The sequence below is a fragment of the Prionailurus bengalensis genome, chromosome A3 (assembly GCF_016509475.1).
Source record: "Prionailurus bengalensis isolate Pbe53 chromosome A3, Fcat_Pben_1.1_paternal_pri, whole genome shotgun sequence".
Taxonomy (NCBI): Eukaryota; Metazoa; Chordata; class Mammalia; order Carnivora; family Felidae; genus Prionailurus; species Prionailurus bengalensis.
The window spans coordinates 72,624,078-72,644,681 of NC_057354.1; the positions used below are offsets into that span (position 1 = coordinate 72,624,078).

The 20,604-nt window shown below is 42.9% G+C and overlaps 1 protein-coding gene and 1 non-coding gene across 2 annotated transcripts; one reads left to right on the top strand and one right to left on the bottom strand.

The window, feature by feature from the left end:
- Positions 1–9,445: 9,445 nt before the first annotated feature.
- On the top strand, positions 9,446–9,599 carry LOC122467456. The gene has a single exon (XR_006292972.1). It is a non-coding gene; the product is annotated as a U12 minor spliceosomal RNA (small nuclear RNA).
- Positions 9,600–10,110: 511 nt separating this feature from the next.
- On the bottom strand, positions 10,111–18,997 carry GPR75 (G protein-coupled receptor 75). The gene is made up of 2 exons (XM_043603370.1): positions 18,789–18,997; positions 10,111–14,430 (listed from the first exon to the last, which is right to left on the bottom strand). The coding sequence occupies exon 2, from the start codon at positions 14,330–14,332 to the stop codon at positions 12,710–12,712; it is 1,623 nt and encodes a 540-aa protein (XP_043459305.1). The 5' UTR covers positions 14,333–14,430; positions 18,789–18,997; the 3' UTR covers positions 10,111–12,709.
- Between the last annotated feature and the right edge of the window lie 1,607 nt (positions 18,998–20,604).

Sequence of the window (20,604 nt, forward strand, 5' to 3'; positions counted from 1 at the left end):
AGAAATCTAGTAAGGTGGATGCTATTCCACACCTACTAAATCAGATCCTTTAGAGCAGAGCATAATCTGCGCTTCAAATATGCCTCCTGAGTGATCCACTTGACTTTAAATATATTCTCCAGTGAAAATCACCGACTTAGGAACTTCACCTTTAACAGTTTCACACATTCTAACCCTCCTAATTAGGGTTTCAGGGAAATAACTAGTAGCTCATCTTTACAAGAATAGAGGACTTTAGGGGTGCCTGGGTGGCGCAGTCGGTTAAGCGTCCAACTTCAGCCAGGTCACGATCTCGTGGTCCGGGAGTTCGAGCCCCACGTCGGGCTCTGGGCTGATGGCTCAGAGCCTGGAGCCTGTTTCCGATTCTGTGTCTCCCTCTCTCTCTGCCCCTCCCCCGTTCATGCTCTCTCTGTCTCTCTCTGTCCCAAAAATAAACATTGAAAAAAAAAAAAAAAAAAAGAATACAGGACTTTTCCTTTCTTTTTTTAGCTTTACCTGCTTTTCTTCGAGTCACCACTAGATGGGGCCTATAGCCCAGCTCTACTTTGTATCTTCATGTCCTTGATAAAAGGGACTTAACAACAAAGGGCAAGAAATTATTTCAGTTACCTGAATAGTAAGCTTTTCACTCAGTCTGATATACAAAGGCTTTACCTGATTTCTGACAATTCTCAAACTTCCTAGTACATAATCGGGCCAAATTACCTTTTAGGAGAATGAAAATCAAGACATAAATTTTGAATAAATAGGATATGCAATCACAGTTGCAAATGAAAATATCAGCTTTCCTAGGATCTGATTTTAATGTTTTAATTCTATATGGAGCCTGAAGCGGGGCTGAGTCTCATGAACCATGGGATCATGACCTAAGCCCAAATTAACAGTGGGTCGTGGGGGCCTGGGTGGCTCAGTGGGTTGAGCATCTGATTCTTGATTTCAGAATCTCTGTCAGTGCAGACCCCGCTTTTGAGATTCTCTCCTTCTCTCTTTGCTTCTCCTCCATGTGCGCACATTCTCTCTTTCTCAAAATAAATAAACCTTTCTTAAAAACAAAAAAAACAAAAAAAACCTGAGTCACCCAGGTGCCATTAGGATCTGATTTTATACTCCCTTCCTAGTGTTGAGTGATTTTATTTACCAGTGCTTGCATTTCCACTTGAACAAAGAAATAAACTATCATGTATATGGATGTTATATGTTATAAGGAGTTGTTGAAGTAAAAGTTTTCAAAATATGTTGCCATGGTGACATGACTTACATTTTTTTTCAGTTGCTTGGCAGGGGTAGTAGAGAAACCATGCTCAACTACATGCCCTAGCGCAGGCTTTGTTTCATATGCCAGTGGTTTTAAAGTAGGTTGTACAGGCAGGCAAAATGATCCAATGCATTATGGGGAAAAAATACTAGAAATTCTCTAAAATTTTCATCTGTAAAAAGGAATTGAGCTTTTATTGTTTTTTTAAGTTTGAGAGAGACAGAGAAAGCACAAGTGGAAGAAAGGCAGAGAGAGAGAATCCCAAGAAGGCTCAGCACTCAGCACAGAGCCCATCATCGGGCTCGATCCTACAATCACAAGACCATGACCTGAGCTGAAATCAAGAGTGGGACGCTCAAACAACTGAGCCACCCAGGCACCCCAAGCTTTTATTTTTATTTAATATTTTATGGGTGGATCAAATAAACTAGTATACATAGTCATTCATAAGTCAGGTTTTGTTCAATAAAACACAAAACGTCACAGGTGGAAGAGGAGGCGTTACATATGTGGAGGAGATGATGGAGATACCATCATTATTTACTTTCACCATATATAACTTTGTAGATAAACTAAATCCCTCCATCACCGTTCAGAAAATGGAATTGTCACTTTAAAATTAGCATCAAGACCACACATTAAAAAAAAGAAAGAGAAGGAGGAGGAAAAGGAGGAGGAGAAGGAAAAGAGGAAGGAGGAGGGGTGCCTGGGTAACTGGGGAGTCTGTTGGGTGGTTGACTTCCACTCAGGTCATGATCTCACAGTTTGTGGGTTCGAGCCCCACATCGGGCTTTGTGCTGACAGCTCAGAGCCTGGAGCCTGCTTCTGATTCTGTGTCTCCCTCTCTCTCTGCCCCTCCCCTCCCCCCTCTCTCTCTCAAAAATAAATAAGCATTTTTTTTTTAATTTTAAAGAGGAAGAGGAGAAGGAGAAGAAGAGGGAGGAGAAGGAGAAGGAGAAAAGAAAGGAGAAGGAGGAGGACAAAAGGAGGAGGAGGAGGAGAAAGAAGGAGAAGGAAAAAGAGGAAGGAAGAGTGAGTTCAAGCCCCATATTGGACATGGAGCCTACTTAAAAAAAAGAAGACCACACACTATCAGGTATATAACCAACCAGAATTAAGGGGAGAGGTTAGCAGGTGACTTTCACCTGTCATGGCCCCAATCACTGTGGTCCTGGTATCTCACAAGATTTCTCTATTAGAAACAACACAGTTTTTTTTTTTAATGCTTTTTTGGAATGATCAGGAAGAATGAGCATTCTTCCCTCACTGGCAATGAGAAGAAAGTACAGTATGAAGACTACTGCATTTCCACTCTTTAACACTTAGAGAAAATAAAAGCCCTCCTGACAATCTCAACACTTTCAAAATAAAAAGAAGAAAGGCAAAATTATTAACAAAGGGAATATAGGGCTTATAGTGTTTTGTGTCCATACCCATTTGTAAATGTTTAGGCATTTTAGTATTTTTTACATTTGAAACAAAAGTGTTCACCGAAAGCAAGTACATCTAGCAGAACTTATGGAAATGGTAACCATCTTCACTATGGAAGACATTTATGAGACTGTAAAATAATGCTAAACATCTCGTCTAATCACGTACAACATTATATATTTCAACTCTATTAAATTGCTTTCCAGTACTTTTCAACAGACTACATTATGCTTTGCCTTGGGTTCAAGAAAAAATGCAGAAAAAAAAATATTTTCCTCAGGCATAAACATAATTTTGATGTTGTAAATATATAATATTAAAAGTCAAGCTCTCAGGGGACTGATAGGTACAGGAGTCCAGCTATAGAATAAGTCACCCAGATGAAAGGAACAGCCAATATATAGGAAGGGAATATAGTCAATGGTGTAATAGTGTTGTATGGTGACAGACGGTAGCCAGACTTGTGAGCATTGCATGATGTATAGAGTTGTCAAATCATTATACTGTACACCTGAAACCAACGCCACATTCGGTGTCAAGTATATTTCAATTAAAAAACAAAAGTGTTCTACCACCAAAAAAATAATTTTTTTTCAAACTTCCTCAAAAGTCCGGCAACTTAGGGGTTAAAACCCAATTAGTCAAATCTGCTCTACTCTGTAAACTCACTCAAAATATAGCCAAAAACAGTGAACTTTCTTTTAATAGCTTCTGTGTCCTTAATAAAATACTATGCAAATTAGTCAACAGTGGTTCTTAACAGCACTAAAACCTAATTCACTCATTTAAGAATTCTAACAGAGCTCTAAGTGTTATCCAAAGATTAGAAATGTTAATAGCTGGTCAAGGAAATCAGGAGTCTCTTTCCTTTGAATTCATTTTCCATATTTATAGTTTTTAGTGTTCTTAACCCATAGGGACAGAAATCATTTGTTGGAAAAGCTTTTCATCAACCACTTCCAAGAAAGTGTTTTGCCATCCCCACAAAGCCAGTTGTGTACAAACTTGAGTCATTATTCCTAGAATCTCAAATGATATTTTAATAATAAAAATGATTGGGGCGCCTGGTGGCTCAGTTGGTTGAGCGACTGACTTCGGCTCAGGTCATGATCTCACAGTCTGTGAGTTCGAGCCCCGCACCAGGCTCTGTGCTAACAGCTCAGAGCCTGGTGCCCACTTTGGATTCTGTGTCTCCCCCTCTCTCTCTGCCCCTCCCCCACTCATGCTCTGTCTCTCTCTGTCTCATAAATAAACATTAAAAACAATTTTTTTTAATAATAATAAAAATGATAGCTGCCATTACCCCACATTGATTACATGCTGGCACTATGCTAAACAGTTCAGATACCTTGTGATCACAACCCCATGAGGTTATGTTTACTATCTTTAACTCACAGTTTAGGAAAATGAGGCGCAAAAAGTGGAACTAAAACCACATATGGTTCAGCCAGCTTTGGAATCAATTCAAATGGTGCAGTCCCTGTTTGTAAATAATGTGCTATAGCACTTTCTATTCGCAGAACCATCTTTTGCCCCATGAACCACTCTGTGCCATCACCTTCCACCTGAAGGAACACACCAAAGGGCTCAGCAAAATGCTGACTGAAATGACTGACCTTGTCTTGTAAATGTATGATACTTATTTTCCCCCATACAGTGTATTTTATTTTTATTTTATTTTACGTTTATTTTTGCGAGAGAGAGAGAGCACGAGAGGGGGAAGGACAGAGAGAGAGGGAGACTCAGAATCTGAAGCAGGCTCTAGGCTCTGAGCTGTCAGCGCAGAGCCCGACGCGGGGCACGAAACCACGAACTGTGAGATCGTGACCTGAGCCAAAGTCGGACACTCAACCGACTGAGCCACCCAGGTGCCCCTACAGTATATTTTTATCATGGAACACCACTAACTTCTCTTAAACTAACACAACCCACAATCTGGCAAATGAGAACTCACTAGCAAGATTAAAATGTCACCTTGGGAATTCTGTCTTGGTTAAATGCCATCAAACTTTCCCTTCTCTGATAAGCATTTGATGGTGGTAAACAACTGCAAGGGCAATTTATCTAGAACCAGATTGTATTTTCATGTAAATGATAAAAAAAAATCCTTCATCTTTTACTTATTGGTAAAGAATTTATCTTATGTTCTTTCTCAGACCTTTCTACTCAGACCTTGCCTCACAATGACACTCAATATTTGCTGAATGAATGAATGAACCCTCATCCTCTCTTACCACACCTCATGAAAGCTTCCCCAACTACAATTCTGAGGAGTTTCCTACATGTTATTTTTGAGTGTTTGATGCTTTGAGAACGACAGTATTTTCCTCAATTTTATAATAGTTGGGAAAGAAAAGGGAGAATTAATTAATGACTTGTCCCATTTGTATTCTTTCTTACTCAAATTCTGCACCACAAAATTTAACGGATTTTTTTTTCCTTCTCCCTCACAAGAAGACAGTGTCTGTGTCTCTGTTCTGTTTCCCCCATTTGGGGGCAGTGACTGAAGCAAAGCCACTGATCTCTCTCAGGTCAAGAAAAGAATAGAATTTCCACCTCCAACTCCATGAATGGAAAATATTCCAGTTCTGAGGTACTCTTAATTCCTCAAAGAAAGTGTCTAATATTATAATTCTCTGTGAAGAACACAGTTCCCAGCCATATCTTTCCTCAGTGTAATATTAATGAAATCAGTTCCTACGTTTCTTATATTTTGTTGCTAAAGCCAAACAAATGAGCAAGAAGCTTTCATAACTCTTGCTAATGTCAGGCAGGAAATGTGTTGAACCTTCAGCATTTCCCCAGGTTATGAAACTCATCCTAGTGCCTCAGCCCCAGAAGACAGGCATAAAAGCACTCTTTGTAAGTTGTTCCACTTCTTAAGGTCTCCCTGGCATCTGAACAAGCTGCATTTTGCAAAACCTTGGGCTTTGCATGAAAATCAAGATTCCCACACTGGGAGTCGGACGAAAGATCTCCCACTCATCAGCATGCTGCAAGCAGCTGGAGGTTCCAGAAAGTGTCAAAAGGGCCAACATTCACATATATGGCACTTAGAGAAACACATTGAACTTATCTTGGCACCAGCTAAGCGCATTTATAAAGAAGCAGAATTATCTGTTTATTGGAGTAGAGGAGGGAAGATTCACTATTTGTCCATAAGCGATGAAGTGCTATTTCTACTTTGGTGAAATTATTCTCCAAGGCATTGGACCGAGACACTGCCTGTTAACTATCTCTTATGGAAAACAGAGTTTCACTAAATCTGGACCTTTTTTTCAAAATGTTCTATACTTTAAAGTGATTGGTAGTCTCCCTTCTATCCCTCCAAGAATGAATTACTTCTTTTCTCCTTTAACTTCTCTGTGGTTGCTGAAGAGTTTCCTTTCATCTTCAGTGTCCTTGGGTTGCATAATGGGCCCAAGAATTCCCATGAGAATGAAGGCAGGTTGTCTGGCAGCTCATGGGCAGCCGGGGTGGTCCCCTGGGAAAAGATGCCCTTGGAGCTGGTTGCCTGAGAAAACTATCAGAAATAAGGTCTTGTAGTCCTAAATCAAGACCCATGTCCCCCTTTCATTAGAGTCCTGCTGATAATCATCCTGGGAATGTAGAGAGAGATACAAAAATAACAACATACATGGGGAAACTAAGCCAGTCAGAGAGAGATTTGGGTTGATATCACTTTCAGGCTTCAGCCTTTCAATCATTTATTATTTGATTCATTCATTTCTTCAGTGATGCACTGAAGGCTCATCAGGGCCAAGGACTGATAGGTACTAGCATGTGGTACTGAACGAAAGAGACAAAACTTTCGCCCTATCATATCAGAGCTTTAGTCTAGAGGGGAAAAGGCCAGCAAAAATTATACATAACTGTATGGACTGAATTGTGCACCTCCCCCTCAAATTCATGTTTGAAGCTCTAACCCTCATTGTGGCTGTAATTGGAGATAACGCTTTTACTGAGGTAATTAAGGTAAAATGAGGTCATAAGAGTGGAGCCCTCATCTGATAGGAATGGTGTACACACAAGAGGAGGAGACACCTTGAGAGCCCCCCATCCGCAGCTCTCTCCCTTCCCCTCTCCCCCACCCCCTCTCTTCTCATGTATGCACAAAAAGGAGGTCATGTGAGGACACAACGAGAAGCCAGGAAAAGAGGCCTCACAGAAACTAATGCTGTTAGTTCACCTTGGACTTCTAGCCTCCATCCAGAACCGTGAGAAAATAAATTTCTGTTATTTAAGCCACCCAGGCTGCAGTATTTTGTTATGGCAGCCCAAGCAGACTAATACAGTAATGATAAGAATCATGAAAAGAGTAAGATAGGGCAGAGGGATAGACCGTGATGGGGTAAGAACTGTATTGAATATGACAACTAGGAAAGGCCATTGGGGAGGGTGGTTCCAGGCTGGAACGTTTCTAGGGAAATTAATGCCCTGACATGAGAACAAAATTGAGGCATGTGAGAAAGATCCAGAAAGCCTGTTGTAGCCCAAGCACATTAGGCAAGGTATAAGTCAAAGGCAATAGTGACAGAGAGAAAACCAAGAGCCAGATCATCAGGGCCATATAGGTCATGGCAAGGACTTCTACGTGGGACAGAAAGGCACTGGAAGGTTTTAAACAGGAGAGTGGCAAACACAGCTTATCTTAGAAGTGTCCTAGTCACAAATAAAGGGGAGACTGTAGAAGAGAGAGCCTCGAAGCTGGGAAATGGTCCTGAGGCTGGTGAGAAATGATGGAGACATGGGCTAGAGGAGATGGGAATGAAGAGGTAAGAAGTAGTTGGAATCAGAGTTTATTTTCAAGATAGTTCAGGATTTGTCAATGGATTGGATGTGATGTAAGAGAGAGTCAAGGACAACAAATAGAGCTGTGTGATTGGGGAAATGCCATGCCATTTACTGAGATAATAAAACAGCAGGAGACACAAGTTTGGTGAGGAGGAGGTGTGAACTGAGAGTTCAGTTTTGCACATGTTAAAATTTGAGATGCCTATTAGACATCCAAGTGGAGATGTTGAATAGGCAATTGGATAGACCAGCATGCAGCTCAGGGAGAGGTTAGGACTAGAGATATAAAATTGAGTGTCATTAGCATTTAAATGATATTGAAAGCCAGAAGATGGAAAATCATAATTATGCCAGCACCTGCTTCTCAGTTTACAGATCCATCTTTAGAGGCAGGGAAGGAAATAAGGGGCTATTTCCCTATCTTTCTGCTCCTCCTTTCCCTTCTCCGTCTTCTCAAAGATTACCCCATCTGGCTTCAGTGGCCATCATTTTCGTTCCGACAGGTGACTTGGGATCTCCTGCATCTCATCATATTTGGGCCAGTACAGCTGGAATGAGCCCACCGAAGCTCATCCTGCAGATACCTGCCTCAGTAGAGTCCTCTCTACACCACGTTCTGGTGGGGCTTGCTGTTTTGTGTTGTAAGCTCAGTCCAGGCCTGGCCTCTCTAAAGCCTGGATCTCTGATGGGAGGTGAGCCTTTTCCGGGCAGCCTGCCTGCCTTTCTTACAATTCCATAGGCCTGGAATCTTCACTAACTCTTGGCCTTCCTTCAATTCCAGTAGGAGGGCAGTAGAGCAAGTGTCTCTGTAGGGACCATTGGCTTCTTTCATTAATGGAAAAGAAAAACAACTGCTTTTAGTGGATATGAGAGAAAACACATGTCTCCCTGGGAGTCATGTATGCTACCCCTGAACTGTGAATGAAAAGGGTGGCCTTGAAAGAGGAGACTCCGTAACCTGGCCTGGCCAGATTACAGACTATTACTTAAGAATGAGCTATAATAACAAGTCAGATCTGGAGAGGAACCCAAGACTGCCAGCACCCAAGAAGTGTTACTTGTCGCCTCAAGTAATGATCTTCGAAATGAGGTGTGACTAACTTGAAAATGAAAAATGGAGGGGCACCTGGGTGGCTCATTTGGTGAAGTGTCCGACTCTGGATTTCAGCTCAGGTCTTGATTTCACTGTTTGTAAGTTCGAGCCCTGCATTGGGCTCCGTGCTGTCAGCACGGATTCTCTTGCATGGGATTCTCTCTCTCTCTCCCTCTCTCTGCTCCTCCCCTGCTCATGCTCAATCTTTCTTTCTCTAAATAAATAAATAAAACTTAAAAAAAAAAAAAGAAAATGAAACTGGGAACAGGTTTACAGATGCTCATTTTTAGGACCCCAAAACCAAACTGTTTAAGAAGGGTTCTGGGCCTTAACTCTGCAGGACTTCATGCTGCTATTTCTTTGTCAGTGCCCTTCCGTTTCTGCTGCCTCCCCACTTCAGAAAAGAATTATCACCTGGGATCTTGTGAGGGCTTTGCTCCTGGATGTAGAGTTGCTAACCAAGAAACTACTCACAATATTAGTTTCAAAGAAGGGTCCTTCAATTGTTTATCAAGGGACCATAACTGTGTTTTCCTTTAGCTTATACACACCATATATACCACCAATTCTAAGAAATGCACTTTTGCTTTTGGCTTTCAGCTGGAAGGAGGCAAAGGTGCAGCTGTCTTAGGTCGTCCTGAATCTGGGTTCACCTAACACCAGCCACCTTCACCATGCCACCTAAGTTCAACCCCAGCAAGACCAAGTCATATACCTTGTGGGGAAGTTGTTGCCACGTCTGCCCTGGCCCAGAAGACAGGCTCCCTGGGTCTGTCTCCAAAAATGGTTGGTGCTGACATCATCAAGGGAACGAGTGATTGGAAGGGTCTGAAGATTACAGTGAAACTGACCATTCAGAACAGACAGGCGCTATGCCTTAAACTTATGAGTAAAAAAATAACGATTCAGGGTGATGCCTGAATCTTCACTGCTAATGTGAGACGAGACAAATTTTTAAGTGGGTAAAAGTCACCCCTAAAGTGACCCACCTACTTCAAGGGATGCCTGGGAATCATGATCTTCCCATAAAAAAACAAACAAAACAACAACAACAACAACAACACACAGGCCCAAATTGAAGTGGTACCTTCTGCTTCTGCCCTGATTATCAAAGCCCTCAAGAAATTGCTAAGAGATAGAAAGAGGCAGAAAAACATTAAGTACAGGGGAAATACCACTTTTGATGAGACTGTCAACAATGCCTGACAGATGCAGCACCGACCATGAGCCAGAGAACTACCTGGAACCATTAAAGAGATCCTGAGGACTCAGGATGCCTGGCTAGCTCAGTCAGGGGAGCATGCGACTCTTGATCTTGACTCTTGATCATGTAGGGGTTCCAGCCCAAGGTTGGGCATACAGCTGACTTAAAAAAAACAAAAACAAAAACCCACAAGTATTTCATCTCTTAAGGAAGAGAATGCTGAGGGTTAACACATTGTTATCCATTGTGCAATAATCATCACTACTTTTCTCTGATAGTTTTCAAATGATTGGACAGGAAAGTCATAGTACTGCAATCTGATGTTCAGAAATGTTAGGATTTTCAATACTTTTATTTTCCAAACATTATTTTTTTAAAAGAACATTAAAAGCATCAGAAATACAAATCTGGCCTAAAGGTTAACATCAGAACAGTTATAAAATGTTTGAAATACATCACATACTTTGCATCACAGTAAAGCATCAAGAGAACTAATTAATATACCCTGCTAATAATTAGTCACATTCAACTGAGTGCTCATTATTTTTAGTTCTCAGGTTAGCCCTTATAGAGAAGTTATATATGTATCTATTTTTATAAATAGATATATATGTAACTTGTGAAGAGATAAGTTTTATCTATCTCTGTATCTCCACATAGATACAGAGATACATGTGGAGAAGGCTAAGAATCTAGCCCAACATGTATTTCATGCAAGTTAAATCAATAATTTCTTGATGAGCATACAGAGAAAGAACACCTCATATGCACATGCTTATTTTTCTTTATATTATTATAACTTTTACCTCCCAAAGATGGGTCATCTCAAACTCAAAGGTCACACAAGAAAACCTGACATTTTAAATTTTACAAGTAGAAATTACTTTTAAAAAATCTTTTATTGAATCACACTGGAAATGCCCAGCCAAAAAAGAGATACATACCTTAAAAAGTCTTAATCAAGAAGTGTCTTTTTGATTAATGTTATTAATTATAAAGCTGTTTGGCTTATTGGAATAAATACCCAGTTCTAAATTAAGACAAAAGTCTCATTCCTAATTTTCCACAATTCTTCAAATGACCTTGGGAAAGGATATTGGATTTCTTAGTGCTTTTTAAAAAGGGTAATATATTACCTGGTTAGTATATTACTTAATCTTGTGGGAATATTAATAAATGAAAACAGTGTTGTATTAAACATATAAAAGTATAACTGAAATAGGTTATAGTGATTTTCAAAAATAGCATTCAATTACAAACAAGAAAAAATGTGACAGAGTAGAGGTTTTCTCTTCTGTTATAAAATTTAATAACAAAAAGGAAGAAAGGGAGAGAAGGAAGGGAAGGACAAAGTTCTAAAAGGCGAATTTAAAAACAAAGTAAAACCCATATCTCATACTCAGATCTCAGAAATAGAATGGCTGGTGGGTGCTGGAAGGCGAGAGGTGTTGGACAAGGCTGCACAGAGTTCCAGCTGAGCATCTGTTCTGTGTCCCAACCCCCCTTCCCCAAGGAATCTTGTATTTGGGAAAGGCCTGGAGAGGGAGCTATAAACTGGATACCTTTCAAAACAACAAAGTTCCTTCCAATCTGCAATAACAGTTCTTGACTATAACAATTTTCCTCTAAAGATAGGTTTTGGATCTTGATGCTCGTCTGGAGTTTGGCAGCTATAGTTCCAAAACTGCAGCGAGTTCAAATGCTAACTCTATAATGAAAATGTTTTTACATAAAAATATGAATTTACAGTTGTTATGCTAGGAATCACAGGATACATAATAAAATTAGCATAAGGTATAGAAATACTTCATCTAGTTCTCCTTTACTGCCCATGTCCAAGATTAATGGGAGAGAAATAACACGATTAGTTTGAAAACAGATTGTCTTAAGAATTTTTCTACCATAGTGATACATAAACAAGGACAAAAAAAAATTATTTTCAAACACTGGGATACTCTGTTAGGTTGTTAACAAACCATCCTTACAGAGAAGGAACAAATCAAATGAAATACTCCCATTGTCATTCTTACAGCTTCTTAAGCAATGATAAAGATCTTCTAACACACAATGGCAGTTCAGATTGCTTCCTACATCACCACACCCTGATTGAGATGACCACCGTTAGTGCCCATGCACCTAGAAATCACATTCCTCCACTACAGGTCCTGTCCTCTTCACCAAGGGCTCTCGGGTAAGATCATGCCAAAATAGAATAAGGCGTTTTCAGCAAGCAAAAACAGATTTCTTTTTAAAAAGCTTTATAGCTAATCAACTCACACAAAATAATGTCTATAATAAGAAATGGTAATAATCATAATACTGTAATTCTTGGCTGACTGTCTTATGAAAGGAAAGTACTTAATGCCTGTGTGTCTTGGGTAAAGGTAATTATAGATAATATATTTCTGATTTTCTGCTTTGACAATGTATTATTTATTCAAATAAGCCTGCTACCAAAAAAGTGTATTGCTCCCCATTTCAACACATTACAGAATCAAAATTTACAGTTCAATTAATAAAAAATTCGCCTCAGTGAAGATCATACCTTCATATTGTTTAAAAAAAATCCAACTCAGGTATACTTTGAAGGCCCCGAACACTGACTCAAATGATCGTAATCAGTCCATTCTCCTTCAATACATTAGCATGATCATTCCTGGCATCTATTTAAAAGTTTAGTACAAAAGATCAGAGCGCAGGTCAGGGTAAAAAATCTAAATAATACATTTTTACATCAAATCTTAAAAGGTCAAGAAACCACAAAGCAAATCAATAGGTGCTTATACTTCAGACAGAAGAAAATCAGAACTGCCAACTGTTCCGCTGGATCTTGAAGTTTTCATCTACCACGGGTCTCACAGAAATGGGGGAAAAAATCAAATAGTATCAGAAACAAAAACAGTTTCTGCAAGAGTCTCCAGCCTCCACGAGCCTAAACAGAGGGCACTGGAATCTGCTTGGCCGACGTGCTGTCATATTCTTGCATTAAATCATTAGTGGTGTGATAGTGCATGGCAATATATGAACTAGCAAATCCAAAAGAGTTTACTGGCTGCAAGTTATGCGGACTGCTCTCCTCCTGGGAGGGGCTGCTGTTGTAAATGCTGTAGTAGGGTTCAATCCGAGTGTTGATGGGGGTGGAGCTGCTCTGACCGTAGTGCTGGTGTCCAGCAGAGATCTTGGGACTGACCACACTTTCCTTTGAATGACTTGGGCCACAAGCCTGGTCCACAAATTTCTTCTGGGGCTTTGGAGACAACATGTAGGCAGAGTTTGTTTCATGATGGGAGGATTTGTTTCTGTTGATTTCCAGGTTCCCCTTTCCCATGGCTCGAAGTCGAGTCTTCTGTTTGCAGCAGAAAAAACCCAGGCCCACGTACTGGAGGCACCAGAGCACTTTCCTCCTCAGCCCTGAGCTGTTCCGAGAATATATAAAAGGGTTTAATCCTGATTTGAAAAATATAAGGGTAAATCCAAAGAGTTCAAACTGGTAAAGGATGAAGCTCCCATTGCTGGAAAGGACCACCTGCACTAAGGAAATCCCCAGTGGAAGACAGCACACCAGGACGGAGAGCACGATAATCACACAGGTGACCACCGCTTTGGAATCCTTAGCCGTGGAGAGATTGACAGCAGAGACCAGCTGGAGCCGGCTGGCCCCCGGAGTTGGCATCTGGTTAAGACTCTTGGTGTATCCATGGGTCTGAACGTGCTGCAGTTTGTTGTAATTCTGGTTCCTGTAGAGAGCCGGCATGGTGCACTGGATGGGATCTCCACCCCCCTTTCCAGGGGCCCCCATGAAAGGCTGTGGTCTGGAAGCATCTACTGTGATCACAGGGGGGCACTTTCTGACTTGAGCATTTTTCCGCAGCGTCTGAGCGATCATGATGTAAGAGACAGATACCACAGCGACACAACAGGTGAAGTCGATCACATACAGAGACAAAATGGCTCTCCCTTCTCCGGCCATCAGACTGGACATGGGAAGGCAGAGGTGGGACTTGCTGGTTTTCAGGGTGCCCAAGGTGGCAAGAGTGAAACTGGTGGCCCAGAGAAGCAGAGTGAGGAGCAGGGTGCAGGGAAAGGAGGCTGTGCGATTGGGCTGCTTTCCCAACACCATGCGGAGCCGGTGCAAGGCAATCACTGCCACGGTCTTGAGGGACATGATTATGAAGCCTGAACTGGTGAGATGGAAGGTGAAGCAGAAAGCATCTGGGATACTACTGGCTGAGCTGAAGAACAACACAAAGGTGAACATGGGGGCTGTCACTCCACAGATGAAGAGGTCACAGAAGGACAGGTTCAGGATCATGAAATCAAAGTTGGTTCTGAATTTCCTGAAAGCTGGGTCAAAGAAGGACAAGAAGACAATGAAGTTGCCATAAGAGCCCAGGCAGAAGATGACTGCAAGTAGAAAAGTGCAGGTTACCAAGGTGGCGGTGTGGATGAGGTCCTGGAGGCCCTCCTGTAGTGTGGTGCTGTTTCCTCCATGGGAGTGACGCACGTGGAGCAAGGTGGTGTTGGGAGCGTCCTGAAGGTGGTCCGTGGAGTTCATCTTCAGAGAGAAGGGACTCTCCCTTCTGTGGGAGGGGAGTCAGGGCCTCAACTCACAGGCGAGCAGTATGGGGCAAAAGAGGCCCAGAGCAGAAAAGCCTGCACACAAAAATGCACACCCAGAAACAGAAAGAAATTAATGGAGTAGAGCGATTGCATGATTTTTTACAAGAGTACTAGAATTTGTTTTAGCTCTGACTGATGCATACAAAAAAACATTTCTCTGCTCAAAGTCCAACACAGAAAAGACACAAACACCTCAAAATATATTCCTTGGGCTAATGTCAGGTTTCATGGCACAGTGGTTTTTGGAATAGTTTAAGCATCACCTGGGGACTTAAAAAAAAAAAAAAAAAAGCAGATTCCTGGGCCCCACCCCTTGAGTTTCTGATTGAAGGGTATGCAAATGTTACTTTTAGAAACACTCTGGTGCCAGACACCAAAGAGATCACTATGTACTCACAGCCTAATGTGGTCAATCAGATGACAGCAGGTGCTGTGGAAGTCAGAGAAGGGGAAGCTAATCCCAACCTGGGGTGGAGGCTGAGGGCACCTGCAGGGAGTGATGGTGAGGAGCTTGCTGGGGGTCAGGAGCAGGGCAGGGATGGAGGGGCAGACAGGGTGAGATTATGGGAGTAGGTCTCACAGCATGTGTTTAGGTTACAAGTCAGATGGCATTGCTGAAGTATACTGTGGCCCCTTATCGAACTCCCACAAATCACTAACAAGTACTATTTCTTTCCCTAGGAACACGCTTTATTTTCCATTGTTTATAATTTTTTCTCCCTGCTGGTAATTTCTTGGCCATCTCCCTCCCTTTCACTGGAAAAAACTTTGTGTAGGACTACATTTGAGAGGGGAAAATGAAAGCATTGTATTTGAGATTTAAAAGGTACAAAGCACCCTTTTGTAAACTCTAACCTTCTATACAAAGGTGAATTGTTATTCAACAGCAATATCGTCATGATCAAACAGGAGGCACATGCCCATTCATGCCTTCATTTACTCAGTTTACATTTATCATGTGCAGACTGTATGCCAGCTTTATGCTAGGTGCTGTGGGTAGAAAGATGAGTAAGACCCAGCCTCTGCTTTATAAGAAAACTTCTTTTTCTTCTTGCTTTTTATTTTCGACTTTGTTTTGCAATGAGATTTAAAGTACACTCACAGAAATCTTCCGTTGTTCCAAATGTCAAAGCCCTGTGTGGCCTGGTGCCCACTCTGCTCTGAAAGATGCTTCCAGCAGGACAGCTGAAGTTGTTCCTTGGAGACTGGTGCAATGCTCTTGACGACTCAAAGGTATTTGCTTTAATCCAGCATTTAGGAATAAGCAATGGCACTGGGGACGTCCTGGGGTTATGTTCCAAATATTTAACCATGAGCTCCAACTGGGTTCCAGAGGCCTCTAGCTGTGCCTGGGATTAACCCTTTGGTTCCTGGATCATGGGGCACAGAGGAAGAGGGGACTGGTCCATGAAGGATTACTCGGGGCTCCAAGCAGCAGCTATGAACCTCCTGATACAGAAATGTCTCAGCATTCAGTAGTAGGTATGGCTGTGCCAGTGAGTATGAGACAAATTTCAGTCCTGAGGAGATCCATCTACCTAACAAATGTCCTTCACGAAGGAAGAAGATGGCCTCTTTTTTCTTCTCAATGGTCAAATAGTACAGACCATGACAATATGATGAATTTCTTCACTGGCAAGGGAAACCAGCTTTCTTATACTTTCCTTATAAAAGTTCCATGAGACAAAAATATAAATCCCAACCACTTGTTTCTTGATGATTAGAATTAAAACATAATAATGGATGGCTTTATTGTTTTCACTTACAGACCGGGTCCCTGTTTCTGAATCCTTTTTGATAGCTATGAGGTAAGAAAAAGACAACCTTTTGCTACTTGTTTTTGCATTGTTAATTGGACGACTGGAGTTAGCTGATGAAAAGAGAAGTAGAAAACTCAACTTGAGGAGGCAGAAAGGCAGAGAGATGCCCAGAAGGGTTTCTTCTTTGGAGGTAGGGGAGCAAACAGGAGAGAAGAGGGAAGCAGGAATTTGGAATGAAAGCATTTGGAACTGATGTTCAGAGAAATACCGAGTGAGTGGCTAAAAACGAAGAAGAGGGGTGATGGAAATTATGAAGATCACAGGCTAGGAGACATCTGGAAAGGGAACTGTCAAAGGGAAAATGGGATGATGAAGCACCAATATTGGTCAAGGATAAGAGGCAGGAGGAAAAAAAAAAAAAGATTTGGAGTAGTTGAGGACCAACTTCCACTTTCTGCACAGTTATAATTTTTTCAATCAATTTAACATTTTTCAGTAGGTTTTTCTTTCAAAGATTTTTTTTTTAACGTTTATTCATTTTTGAGAGAGACAGAGTGTGAGGGGGGAGGGGTAGCGAGAGGGAGACACAGAATCCTAAGCAGGCTTCAGGCTCTGAGCTGTCAGCACAGGGCCCGATGCAGGGCTCGAACCCATGAACTGTGAGATCATGACCTGAGCTGAAGTCAGATGCTTACCTGACTGAGCCACCCAGGCGCCCCATCAGTAGGTTTTTTTAAAAAAGAAAATTCTAGGTCAGGGATATAATTGTCAATGTCATTATTAGTATGTTAACTTTATCGAGTGCTTATGATATGTCAGGCACTGTTTTCAAGGCTCCATGATATTAATTTCTCGAATCTTCACAGCAACCCTGAGTATAACATATCCCTGTTTTACAGATAAGGAAACTTGAGTTGGAGACAGTGCTCCCACCTTAAAGTGGTAGGGCATGGATTTGAACCTAAGCTGACATTTGTCACCACCACGCTCAACTCAATGTTCAACTCAACGTAACAAGAAAGAAATCAAGGGAGGTTGGCTGCCTAGAAGATAATCATAGCAGCTATCACTTCTTGGGTCATTATCATACATATCAGCAGCTCTACATAAGCTATCACACTTTATTTCACTCTCAGTATAGACCTGTGAAGTAGGTATCACAATCCCTTCCGGACTCAAAGTTCCTGGAGCCCAAAATAGGGACACACACAGACACACACACACACACACACACACACACACACACACTTCTGTGTAACTCTTTGGCAAGGTTGATAATTACACTTCTGGTATAAAGTAATTATAAATCATTCCCAGATAGTTAGGGGGAAAAAAAAAGAAGGGAATGTGAGGCTGGGAAGAAAAGGAAAAACGTGACAGAAATAAAGGTTTTTGCAGAGAAACCTTAGGCGCAATAAAGGAAACAAAGGAAAAGTAAGCCCACTTCTGGGACTTTTAAGAAAGAGGAGGCTGGAATCACAATTTGGAATGAAGTTATGATGGTAGCACTATAAAACTCAGTGATTTGAGGAGGGGGATAAATGAAATTTGTTACTCCTAAATATTAAAAATTACCAACGTTCTTTTCAGTGCAAGCATACCAGCTACTTTATTTCTGGGACCATAAGTAAATGATGAAAGTCAGAAAATCAGAAAAATTTTAAGTTAGAGCACCAGTCTTAGACAGGCATTTTAGCCACAGTTGGACAGAATGAATTCACATCCATGTGCATCTTGTTACAACTAAGGAGGGGGTATCCTAAGCAAGGACTAGTTAAATGAAAATTTTTGTACCATAGCAATGATTTCTCATTAAGCTGTGTGAAGAGTCTCTGATAATCTACTGTGCTACTTTAATACTTTAGTACGTATGAAAGCATTTTGTATGAGCTTTTACAAGTTAGCTCCTGGCCTGGATTCTTCCAATTCATTTTTTTTTTCTCATATAAATTTGTCATAATGCCTTAAATTCTTCGAGGACAGCATCTTCACGGTCTAACTCTCACAGAGAGCAAGGTTCTGTACTATTATTAGACCAACTGTATTTGTACAGATCAGGAAAACCTCAAGGAAGTTAGATGACTTGCCCAAGGTCACTAGATTCAAGGCAGATTTATCTGATTTCGGAGGACCCGCTCTTTCTCCCCAGGTGAACTACCTCTTGAAGCCCTGAGCAGCTGACAGGCTGGGGCAGGGTCAGTGGATGACGGAGACGGGGAGGCTATGGAGAGCCCCCAGTCTGGGGGTGCGCTGGGAGGCTGCCGGGAAGGGAGGTGGGCCCCAGCTAGGGACTGGAGATGGGCAGGCGCTCCCTGGGGTGGGGAAGGTTGTGGTGATGAGGGCCTAGTTCAGGCCAGCAAGCTTGTAAGAGAATGGGCAGAGGGCTGGTGGGGTGCGGAGGGCTCCGGCCAGGAATGGGCGGTGGGGAAAGGGCTCCGCAACCCGGCGGAGCCCGGGAGCAGGCTAGGCAGGGACGAGATAGCTTCCCCGCAGGCCGCGCCAGGAGGGCAGGTGCGCGGCGGCCGGGCCTGGACCAGCGCAGCCTCGCGCCGCCCTAACCCGCCGTCTTCCCGGGGCCCGGCCCTCCCGGCCCCCGCGCGTCGTCCTCCTCCGGGGCCCGCGGCCTCTCACCTGCCCGGTGGCCGCAGCGCCGCCCCCCTCCTCCTCCATCTCGCAGCCCGGACCCCAGCTCCGCCCGCCGCCCGGGACCAGGCTGGGCTACAGGCATCATCGCCATCGCCGCCGCCGCCGCCTCCGCGCATCCCGGGAGCCGCCGAGCCGGGGGCGCGGGAGGCGCAGTCACGGAGACGCCGAGGGCGCCGCCCCCTCCGCCGGACACTCGGGCAGCGGCGCCCGCCTGCCCCCGCGCCCTCACCGCCTCGCGGGCCCCCTCGTGCCCGGGGGCCGCCCCGCCCTCCGCCCCCCACGCTGCGCCGCTGCCCGCGCAGGGAGCCGCGCTCCAAGGCGGGCGAGGGCTGGCGCGCGGAGGAAGCGGGGGCCCGTGGGCTGGGCCGCGGGCAGGGAAGGCTGGGGGCCCCGATGGCCTGAGCCGGTGCAGAGCGTGGGCCGGGCGGCTGGCGGGGCTCTCCTCGCGGCCCGGTGCTTCCGAGAAGGCCTCCTGGCTCTGGTCGGCGCTGCAGCGAACACTCTGCCTCCTGTATTAAACTGGCGTCGTCGTCCAGTTCGGTACTTTGAGACGGAGTTTGCAAATGAAGTCGTTATAACAATTTAAAATCAAACCAGCTTTCACTTAATGGCAAAGAGCCACGCAGTTTTTCCCCGTTCTCTCAGCTACCTCAGAGTATTAAGGAATTTACTGAGGGAACTCAGCAAGGGGAGTAACCACTGGAAAACCAAACGCAAGTGAAGAGACCACCCCTGCAAATGACATAACCACGCCAAGAAATCGTGGACCTTATTTAATGCAGTGGTGCTACGTGTGCAGCTAATTTTAGTAAGCAACGCAGAAACCGATTGTCCCCGTATTCTCTACACCCCCCCCCTTTCTTAAGTCCACAACATATCCAAAATAATGAACTCATAAAATGGGTTTAACTTTAGTCTGAGCCATAAGCAGCATTCCGAAGTATGTTTGCCATTCTGGGTACAAAGTAAAGCCAGATAAACCCTTACTCCTTGTGTCCCAACCTGGGTCTTTAGAAACTTACTACTTTTCTCACCCCAGGGGGTACTATGTAGAAATAGAGAACACTACTTGAATGCCCTTTCCTTCATTCTGGTGCCAGAAACCCAGAAAACTTGGTTCAAGGTAAACTTAGAATACTGCTACTGAAGTCTCTATTTTGGCTAGCAGTTTATCTTTTTAAACAGAAACCGTTGGGTACTAACAAGTACTAAAGAATTTGATTTAGGTGGAGAACATCTTCCCCAGTATCCTGTACTTTCATCAAGAGAAAAACAACAGAACTGGATAATTTATGAAGTAGACATTCAGTCCAAGAGTTGACTATGCTATTGAATTGTTCAGAAATAACTTCACAGAAATTTCCAATTAATTCCCACATAATACTCTACTCCACTCCCCAACCACTTGTAATGCAGTTCTATGTTGTCAGCTATGATGAACTTTGGCCAGAGAAATAAGCAATCAAAAAAAGACCCGTTAGTATTTCGAGTGAGAATTCTAACCAAAGTTATAGTCCTCTCCATATGAATTAGCTACTGAATAAATAACTGCCAGCTGATTTCCAGGCATCTGGCCATAGAAAAGGAGATTATAATAGGTTTGGGCTGGAATGCGGCCATCAATTACACCTTTGTGAGAAATTATACTGAAAAAAAAAAATTCCCAAGTTGTGAAGGATTCTAAAGAGGAAATCAGGAACTAATTAGTACCATCAGCAAGGCTAAAGCTACTAGAATTATGGCTATAAAATGTACCAGCCAACAGTGCCAAATGAACAGAAGCTCAGTAGTAAAAAACCGA

Excerpts from the sequence above, each read along its gene's own strand:
- GPR75 (XM_043603370.1), bottom strand. The coding sequence starts at position 14,332 with ATGAACTCCACGGACCACCTTCAGGACGCTCCCAACACCACCTTGCTC.